Below are 11,320 nucleotides of genomic sequence, written 5' to 3'. Positions count from 1 at the left end.
CTGTAGAGAATAATAATAGTATGTGATTTTCAATCTCATGGTTCTAATTTCATTTGGTTTCGTACATGCAATAGAAAACTTTTATTTACAATTTAATTTGAGTATTAATAATCCTTTCATAAGATTAATTGGGTGGTCAAAGATCTACTAGGTCAGATAGGTATAGGGAACCAAAAAACAAAAAAAATCCTTTTATATATAATTAAGTGAAAGTAAAAACTAACTGTTCTCATAACAACCATGAAATAAAAAAAAAGTTTGAATTTAGCTTAATTATAAGTTTTTCATTACTTTCCATTATCTTGAAGCTTATATTTAAATATAATTTTATTTGTTCTATTAATTTTTCTAAAATCTTTGACTTTTAAATTTTAGTATATTGTACACCTGAATGACAACAATAATTTCCAGAAATTTGTTTTCAACCTGGGAAAATACATCCTCTTTAGTTAATAATCAATTTTTATCATTATTTAGTTTTATCCATTTTTTAAAATTAGTAATAATGAGATGGTTATTTATTTCAAACAAACAAAATTAAAGCTACTTCAGAGAAAAGTATTTTGAAAATTTGGTATTAAAGCCTATTCAAACTATTTAAGTGAATATAAGACCTAGGGGATATTAAATACCATTTGATTGGACATTGATATAATGAAATTAGAGCTTTCGACAAAATGGTAAAAAGAAGATCAAAATCAACAATAATAAAGTGGAACTTCTATTAAGGTGATTTTAGAAAAAAAAAGTTAATGAAGCATCCCTAGTGTATACCAACTGTAAATACGTAATTTTCATTTTTTTTTTTTTTGTTATTTTTAACTTTTCTTTTTTGAGCTGGACTGTTCAAATATACAGTCCATTTTGCAAGAATTGGTCATCCGGTCTCTTGAGGTCTTAAAATGTGTAATTCCACTGAAAACTTAAATTTACTATGAACAGAAAAACTATGTACTTAAATTATCTATGCATAACACACACATATCATTTAAGTAAATTAGAACGCAAATTTGACTTACTTCACTGTCATTCTAAACACCTCATATGAATTGAGAAAGTTCATTATTGGATTATGCTTAACAGTTTAGTTACCAGAACCTTACTTTACCTTATAAATATATAAAATAAGTAAATAATAAGTAATAAGTAAATAAGTAAATAAATAAAGTATATTAGCTTATACAGATAAATAAATTTGCTTGAACAGATAAAGTTTTTTTCATATCACTCATAAATCTAATTCTAATGATTATGCATTATTCACTAGTATAATTTCTTAACTTATTAAAAGAATTCATCTAATGTAGATGTAGTTAAACTTTGAATTGGGAGAGCTGGAGGTTTGTGAAGTTATTTATTGGACAGATATCAATAAAACAAAACACTTTATTTACATATTTTAGAAATATCCAAAATGAGTCCTAGCTGATCTGAGATCATCAGGTCAGTAACAAAGTTCTCAAAAAACTATTTAAATTTGGTAATTTTAAGCTACAGTGCAAGCGCAAATGGTAAATAAAACTGATCAAAGATAATTTTTACACTAATACCCTACTTCCCTTTTAAGTTGGACCAGCCGCTTTAAAAAGGCTTTATATTTTCTATTGAAAAATAGGTATGCCAAGAAAAAAACATTTGTTCTTGTAGTGGATGGAATTAGATTAATTGATATGGAACCATCTTGGTACCAAATCCCATATTATCGATTATAGATTAACACTAAGTTGACTACAATCGAAAGACATATGTACATAGAAACAAATTTCTTCACAATTCCTTACGTAAATGTGATGACAATTTTAGGACAATGTGAGGGCAAACATTTTTTTTTTCGAAATGGTTGGTTTAGTGGGCCCATCCGATTCAATAATTCATGTTATTTATTTTTGTATTTATGTTACTTATTTTTGTCTATAATATTACAATATGAATTATTCATAAAACATCATGTTAATACTTATAAACAATATATATATTCATATCTTAGGCTACATTGTTGGAGTACGATAGAAATGTGTGATTTAATTTATATAGGTATGGAAATAAGTTACCATAGTATTTCGTTGAAAATGAAAGATTTATTGTGAAAGAATGTTTTATTAAAAGTATTGTCCATCACTAGCCACTATATTTTCCCATCTTTGTGGCAGTCTTCCGATACCACATCATATATCAGTGTTCATCTTTTAAGGCTATTCACAAATTGACCCAATTTTCGATATCTCCTATACGATGTAAAACAATACTCATACAGGCCACGATTCATCAACTGGAAAAAGGGTAATTGGAAGAGACTGTCTGGTGAAAAAGGTGGGTGTGGGTACTTCCCAATAGGTTTAGACCAGCACCACAACATACCAACAAGCATTATCATGTAGCAGAATAATTTTGTCATGTCTGAAGTAATGAGTTATAAGTACGCTTATCCTTGAATGCTTAGCCCATTTTCCTTAATTGTATTCTGTAGAGATCTCCTGAAATGGTTTCGTTTATAATTATAAATTTTCAGAATAGAATTATGAAATTTACAGCTGGTCCACATTATCCTCTCTTTTAGAGGTATGATGTATCTAATAAACAATTTTTTTTTCACTCATTTCTTTAAAAACCTAAAGAATTATAAATATTTCCTTCTTTTTTTTACCTTTAACAATCATGATAATGACACAGATATATATATATTTTTTTTATGACAATATTCAAAAATTTCAAGCAGCACCAACTAATAAAATGGGCTTATAATGAGAATTTTATCAAGCATGTAAGGAATAGTAAATGAAAACTCACATATGATTCAATGTTTATTTGAATGATAAGCATGAGAACAATTAATTATTTAGAGCATACCAATTCTTTGCAATGGCATAAAAAATTTAAATTTAGCAGGAACACAAATTAATTATTTCATTAGTAAGTAAGATCAATAAAATTTACTTCATTTTATCAGCTTTTTGAAAATATATCTTACTTATGAATATAATAATATGATAACTGAACAGCTTTTAATGCCATAAAACATTTAGTGCCTAAGCACTTAGATACAATTGTGAGTACTTTTTTCTAGGTATCAATAAATAATTTTAACAATATTAAATTATCAGTCCTTATAATGACAAAAAAAAAAAAAAAAAATTCATCTATAACACAAATGAAGATACAATAAATTAAATAGGCGAACGAACCTTGTTTAGAGAAGGATGCATGACAATTCATTAAATCAATACAAAAAGAATAATGCATCTGACCAGATTTAAAAAAATATATATACATTTTTTTGTTTATTATTAGGCAGAAAATATGTTAGATTATAAATGCAATTGATAAACTTACAAACTAGACATTTTTTTGGTAACACTCAAGGTGATTAGATCATTATTATATCAAACTAATTTTAATAATCATCTAATATCAATAACTAATATGAAACATTATATCAAAATAATTCTTTCTTTTTTTTTTTTTTTTTTTTTTTTTTTTTTTTTTTTTTTTTTTTTTTTTTTTTTTTTATAATTGTTTTAACATTATTTTATTTTTAAAAATATTCAACTTTATTCACATATAATATATAATGTTGTGAAACTTATAATACACACATATTAACAAAATATGTACACAACTTTTCGTTCCATTAGTAGAGAGCTACTTCATGGCCACTCTGGCCGGTTCTGTACATTCTTTAAATATTTATTCCAATATTTTAAAAACATATATGTAATTACAAAAATATTAACATTTATTTACATGTAACATAATGTTTTCAAACCTTGTAATACATATTTATTAACAAAATATGTACAGTTCTTTTTACCGCATTAGTAGAGAGCTACTTGATGATGACTGTAGGTGGTTCCTTACTCTCTTCAGACGTTTCAGGTGGGAATGAGAGGAATTCTTCCAGCGATGGACCGTTTCGCCCCAGGGGATCTTGCGGGAACATTATCATATCATCAACCCATGTAAACATCAGCAACCTATCATTAAAATGAGATTAATTACAGGAAACTATTTTGTTAGGAAACATATTAATTTAGAAAGGTTTTTATTCTTATTTTCAGTTAAATTATGGGAACACCTCAAAATTTATTGGATAGGTGATGAACTAGTTTTTTATGATTATATGATGATTGGTATGATAGTATTATTTCTAACGTTAAATAAATTAACAAGCTAAGTTATTTCCCTGAACATTTTCATTAATGAAACATATTTAACACTTTTTCTCTAATAATTCACATCATATTTATACAAATGTTATAATTAAAATAGAATTGTGATAGGATTGAGGGTCCTTTCATTGCCACACTGTCCTATAAAAGGATTAGAAGTATGTACCTCATATTTATTTTTACTATTTTTTCTACTTCCCATCTTTTTATACTGAAAAATAGCTCGGCTTTTCCTCAAAAATTTTTAATTCCTAGCTGGAAGAATTTTCCAAGATGCATCTTATACATGTATGTTAGATTGTGGACAGTAAGTAGTTTCTGAAAAACTTCTTTTAGTTACCTTCATACCAATACAAATTTATAATTCTTATTTTTAGAAGTCGTTGGAACAAAGTAGTTATTAGATGACTTTTCTCCAACATTTTTTTCAGATAGAATCACATATGGAAATAGGATTTTGACATTTTAGATTTATAAACCTTTAATTAGGCAATTAAAACATATTAACTTGTTAGAATAATACCTTTTGTTTATCGTTTCCTTCCATTCATTATTCTCAGCCAACAGATCTTGATAGTTATCTCTTGATACAATAACCCCACCACATTTGGTTGCATATTCAACAATATACCTACAATAATCACTTTTCTACTTATTCCAATATTTTAAAAACATATATGTAATTACAAAAATGTTATTATGTTGCCATACATGGCATAAGTACCGGTTACAGTCTGTTTTTAAACAAATCAACATTTTATCCATATTATTTTAAAGTAGACATCTATTCAAAACACACTTTTTAATCAAAATTTTGACTTATTTGTTTCTTGTTCTATATTAAACTAGATTTAATAACAAAACTTTTAAGTGGTTTAATCCATCAAGAGGACTTGGTTAAAAAAACAAATGTTTTGATTAAACATTTTGACATATCTGAAGACGACTAGATTTCACCAAACATAAAAAAACTTAGATTCAACAGGCAGATATCGTTAAAAAAATTCATGAAAATTTCCCATGATGGATATTGAAACTGTCTATTTAAGTAATTCATTTTAACCATCCCTTAGAAGCTAATAAAGAGTCTATTCTTTACAAAGTTACTATATAAGAGATGAGAAAAAATAATTTTAATTTTCATTTTTTATTTAGTTCATTTGTTAGACAACACAAGATTAATTTTGATAAACTTTAATGTTACGATAGGTCATATTCTAGCAATTTAAAAAAAAAATTCGAATATGAGTGCAAAGTCCACTATAACATATGTTTGCTAAAACGTGTCTGATTTAGATGATTTATTTTTAGGAATTTAATAGAATCAAATTACTTCTAAAGTAGTTCTATAGAATTTTCAACAATAATTTATACTTTTTTTAGTATTAAAAAAATAAAATTTCATCAAAACTTTTTTTCCTACTTTTCTCAAGGATGTACTAGAAATGAAAAGATAAGGAGCTTCAAAGTAAGTTTTATTAAAATTAAAAGAAGAGCTATTTTTTGTGCGTATATAAATAAACATCGTTTTCCGCTATCACGGTATCCAATTTAGTGTGTATTTAGCAACTTTAATTTCAAAACCTCCTAAAAGCGTAATATATATTGCTGCTGCAGAGGAATAATGACACAACAGTAAAATTTAATGAAATTGACTTTTTTGTATTTGCGGGCTCATAGAAACATTTACTAGATGTTTATAACTCAACATAATTGTATTTACCTGATTTCTTCCATGGCAAATTGTTTTAGTACTGTTATGCCTATTTACAAACATTTAGGAAATACATTTTTGAGCCCACAAACACAATACAGTTAATTTCATAAAATAAACAATTGTGTCATTGTTCTTTTGGACCAGCCATATGTAGCTACCTTTTGGAATGAGTGCCGTAATATTGCAAATTGGTACATCAAGACCATACGAAATTGGCCCATCTGTTAAAGAGATTAAAGTGTAAGTAACATGCACACCTAAATTTAAAAAAAAAAGTGAAAGTAATAATATATAAATTTATTGACCAATGAGACAATTCAAAACAGGAGTGAAAAATACCTGTCATCATATGAAACCACTTGTTTTCCATCCACTTTTCGACTCGGAGTAAAGATAAGGATCTTTTCCTTTTCCAATTTGTCTAGGATATGGAAGTCCGAAGTGGCACGGTGTCTTCGCCTGAATTGAGGGACAAAAACCTTGACAGTGTGTCCACGCTTCAAGAAATAGTCGGCACATATCTGCAATCCTTTTGAGGAAAACGCTGAACGACAGCCATGCCTGTTATGTTAAACATTTTCATCATTAATAACTGACACCACTAAATTAGCTGTATAGCTGCCTTTATCCTTTTAAGAGCCATACAGTATAAATTAAAAAAAGCTAAGCTCATTTCTTTTCTCTATTAAAGGAGGTGAGTGTTCATGAGATTGTGATGGAGATTACATTTTGGAGCCTTTGTGTAAAGAAGAAATGGGAGCGGTGACCAAGAAAAAAACATCTTTGAATATTAACAATAAAGTCCCTCCTAACTAGCACCCACCAAGAACAATTCATCCAGAAAACAAAAAAAAAGGATATCATTTATTCCTTAATACGAAAGGTACCAGAGATGCAGGATCATGAAAGAGAGATTGAAGATCTAGCAGTAGGTATTGTGATATCAAAAGAATTAAGGTTTTAGACATTTCTACAGACATAATTTGTATGAAAATAACTCTTCTATTCATGATATCTTTTAATAAAAACGTAACTTTTGTTCAGAGAATACTAGAAAATGAAGAGTTCTGTCAAGAAAATCCCTACTTAGAAGAACACCTTTTGCTTCATATTTCAACTGATGCAAAATTTTTGAAGTTTATTAAGCTGAATCAGATATTTACACTGTACAACTGGATGCCAAGCATGGACAGAATCGAGCAACTTAGTAAATACAACAGCTTCATTTAATAATCTGTCCAATTTTTGGCCTGAGGTTATTTAAGTGTTATGGAAATGTCTGAATAAAAGATTGATTGGTCAACAGTTTTTTGTCAGCAAAACGATGGTAAATAATCTTTAACAGCTTTTTTTTTTATTCATTACCAAGCATACATCAAAGCAGCAGTGATGTTAAAAGTAACATTTTATTTACAATATTTTATTGCAGTATGTTAAAAATATGTATCTTGAAGGTCTCGCCTAATTATGGATGTATTGGTCTAATTTCTCATGGAGAACAGCTCTACTTAGAGCGAGGATAAGGTTGGATCTGACAATATTTATATTGCTAATAATATGCCAGTCACACCCAAATATATATAATATAGTAAATAATATCATCCATCTAAATACTTATCATACGTGTATATACTTACCACAAAATTGAAAGAGAAATGAGCTTGGATAAAATCATAACCATAACATATAAAACAACATTACAATTCAATAATAAAAGACAAAATTATTACTATCATAAAAACTTTTACCAGAAATTGTTTATCATATAGAAATAGGAACAACATAAAAAGTCAATAAATTAATGATTAAAACATAATGGAAATGCACTACATATAAATAAAAACTTGGCAGTTGATTAATCAAATTTTTAATTTGTTAAAGTCTTCAAAAAATATTTATCTATAAATCTATACTGAAGAGAATGCATCACTGCCAATAATGAGAATGATGTTTTTATCAATTTGAACAAGGATCATGTAAATAAACAATAACTCAATCAAAAGTGTAGAAAATAGTTTACTCAATCAGTTGACAGAAACATTTGAACCAAACAAATTAAACTGCTTCTAAAATTATACGAAAAAAATAAGAAAAAAAAATTTTAATATTTAAAATCAGTATGAAACAAAAACATAAGATTTGATTTATAATCTTAAAATTCTTTCTTGAGACTGGCAATTTGTAAATAAATAATTCATAACACTATCCAAATTATAGTCTCAAAACTTTTATTTCTTTTACACGTCCAACGTTTCGGCCATCTTCAGGGACAATCTCAATTCACAATGAAACATATAATTTAACCATTCCAAAAACTTCATACAGGCTATTCTGCCCAGGTCAAAACATTTATATCTAATAAGTCAAATATCCATTAAAAACCACAGTCAAAATTATTTCTCTTTAAACACTATTAATACACTTTTTTCTATCACTTCTATAAAAAGTGTTTTGAATTATTTATTATAAGATTTGATTAAAATTCTAATGAGCCCTGTATTAAGTCTTAGTAAGAATATGCAATAAACTCTCAGCATGAAATTAAATTGCAATAAACAAAATGTCTATGACTAAAATTAGTATAATTTCGGAAAATAGCATACGTTAAAAAAAATCAAATACACTCACCCAAAAGCAACATTTGACCCATCAATCACAATAGGTCTCAAATTCCGAGGAGCTGTTCCTGTTTTATTTTTTGAGGAAGATTTTGTTACTGGAGAGGAACGATTCTTTGGTGGTGAATTAGGCCAGGCTTTGGTTATAGTTCCGCCACGTCTCTGGAACGCAGACAGTTGACCCTGTGCCCTATGTACTGACTTAGATAGCACACCTCCTATAGTACCGACCTCTTCATCAGAAAGCTCAATTACATCAATATCATCTTCTTCATCACTTTGAATCACAATAGTCTCAAGATCACTATTCCTTGACCTGCTGGTATCATCAATGAAGCTAGAAGATATACTATCACATTCTATCTGAGAACTAATTTGACTTTCGCTTCCAGCTCTGGAACTTGAATTTGTACCATTTGTACCAGCTTTAGGTCCTAAGACTAACCATTTGGACCTTGGGATTTTTTTCAATTCTAATATCATTTTTTTCTTTTTGGCAGACTTCTTTTTATTATCCGATTTCCTTTTCTTCCTCTTTGAGGTCTGTTTGTTAGTAACTTCTTTCATGACAGCGGAGGGAGATGATTCAAGTATGGGTTCTTCATCAATTATAAACAAGGAAGAATCATTATTTATCGTGTCATCAAGAGTTATGATGTCCATTGTTCTCATTTGTAGTTACCTGAAGTCAGACTTTTTCCAATACATCAAAGAAAATAAACAATTAAACACAAAAAATAAAAACAAGAAAATAAATAAAACTAGAATGTAAGACTAATAAGTAATAGAGTATAAACAATAGAAAACAAAATGCATAGCAATATTTTTATGATCATGTAATATATCATATCGTAACCTAATTACTTTCCTTCTGATTCAAATTACCACATCTGGATGATATGGTGTATCATGTTCACCACTTGAACTGAATGCTGTTTTAGCTACCACCCTTCAGGTAGCTCAAGGTTCTCTCTATTCTTTGTTCTCAATTTATGGTAACCCAACATAATTAAAACAGACATCTATATTTATAAACATCTAAAAAATTCTTAAATATAATAACAAAAACCCGTAACTAAAATGATACATAATTTCTGAACCTCTTTTTATTGAAAAAAGTTATTTCTTTAAGGTATCAATTTATGTTCTAGTCAAAAATGGCAGAAAATAGGAAATGCTCGCTATTTATACTTTATGCATGTCATTCAACAGTGATTATGTGCTGTTAAAGATAATTTTTTCTGTTATTTTGACTTAAACCTTATGTTCATCAAAAATATATCAGAAACCATTGTTACTCATTCTGACGAAAAATTGAATAATCTCATTTTTCCTCTGTAATCTTACATTAAAATTTGGAAACATTTTCAATTTGAATTTGGGGTCAAAATAATGTGTTACTTTATAATTCCGATTATTATTCTTGATTTTTGTAATTCCTGGCTGACAATTGGAATTTCAAAGATAAAGAGATATTATTTCATAGCAAAATAAATCAAAATCATTAACTCCCGAAAAACTTGTTCCTCTAAACAATTCTATTCACAATGCCAACAGACATAGTCCATGACACGATAACAGTTCCTTTTGACATTCGTTAATAATACAATTAACTTCCACAACCTCTGGAAAGGTATGATCTAAAGTTAGAACACTGTTCGGTGAGGTTGATATATTGTTTAAATGATGGGATGAGAAAATAAAGCCGATAGAACATTAAAACTATGAAAGGATGGCAATACATAATTCATGTCAAAGAAGCTTTCATTGGTTTATTGATATGTATATTATTTTGCCATAAGTTAAAATTAAAACAGGAAAATCAATGTAAAATAATAAAATTACTAATAGTTAAGGGATATCGACAAAATTCCTAATATTAATAGATAAACAATCTCACCAATGTAAATAGATAACTTTATCTACCGATATTATTTATTATAAGAAGAAAAGTCCAAAGAAATTGATCACTAAGTGTATGCTGAGTTTGTATAGTATGGTAGGTAAAAGAACAAAAATAATGCAATGAGATTAATTTTTTTTTATTAGAAACTTGAAAACAATTATATATAATTGCACAAACTCAATGAATAATCTTTCAAGTCCAGAATGAATAAACAATGTTGATTTCTCTGTTCTTATGGAGTCTTATCTCTTCAAAATATTATCTCTGAGCATTTTGAAATTATCAAGTAGAAAGGTGAGGAGAAGTAAGTTCTTAAGAAATTTCTTCAATGTTGTAATATAATACTCCAACACCAAGATGAATGAACAATGTTCACTTGCCTGTTCTTATGTAGCTTATCTCTTCACCATGTTATGTTGAAGTATTTTGAAATTATCAAGTAGGAAGGTGACGAGAAGTATGTTGTTAGGATATTTCTTTAATGTTATAATAAAATCTCCAACACCAGGATGAATGAACAATGAAAATTTGTCCATTTTGATGGAGTCTATCTTTTCAAAATGTTATGTTGGAGTATTTTGCAATTATCAAGTAGAAATGTTACGAGAAGTATGATCTTATGATATTTCTCCAATATATGAGTTAGAGATTCTGACTGACATTTTCGAATGAGGAATGAAAAACAAAATGAAAGAAATTTTCTGTGGAATTTTAGAAGCTAAACAAATGCATTGAATAAATAATTACTAATCTTTATTTCAATTTTGTTGCTTTAATCTTCTAACCTTTAATATAAGTTGGCCTCAGTAATTATCACCAATATACACACCCATTTTTCTTTTGAGGATCATCAACAAAAACTAAACAAATACATCTTTATATTATTATTCCAAACATTTCGATCTTCATATAA

The 11,320-nt window shown here is 27.8% G+C and overlaps 1 protein-coding gene across 3 annotated transcripts in view; it reads right to left on the bottom strand.

The window, feature by feature from the left end:
* Positions 1-2,109: 2,109 nt before the first annotated feature.
* The window catches only part of LOC106682790 (ribonuclease ZC3H12A), an 18,241-nt gene continuing 9,030 nt past the window's right edge, over positions 2,110-11,320 (bottom strand). Inside the window, exons 2-6 of one of the 3 annotated variants that reach the window (XM_024363406.2) lie at positions 8,512-9,194; positions 6,223-6,444; positions 4,690-4,797; positions 3,809-3,971; positions 2,110-2,474 (exon numbers count right to left, since the gene is read on the bottom strand). In XM_024363406.2, coding sequence (XP_024219174.1) covers positions 3,824-3,971; positions 4,690-4,797; positions 6,223-6,444; positions 8,512-9,173 — 1,140 coding nt within the window. In that variant the 5' untranslated portion in view covers positions 9,174-9,194 and the 3' untranslated portion in view covers positions 2,110-2,474; positions 3,809-3,823. Of the gene's footprint in view, positions 2,475-3,712; positions 3,972-4,689; positions 4,798-6,222; positions 6,445-8,511; positions 9,195-11,320 lie in introns of those variants that run through there. The other 2 variants (XM_014423844.3, XM_014423843.3) reach the window with 2 other exon arrangements.

The sequence above is a fragment of the Halyomorpha halys genome, unplaced genomic scaffold, assembly GCF_000696795.3.
Source record: "Halyomorpha halys isolate HHAL.00 unplaced genomic scaffold, Hhal_1.1 Scaffold441.1, whole genome shotgun sequence".
NCBI lineage: Eukaryota > Metazoa > Arthropoda > Insecta > Hemiptera > Pentatomidae > Halyomorpha > Halyomorpha halys.
Note: the sequence above shows the minus strand (reverse complement) of the source record. Positions and strands in the feature narration are given on the sequence as shown.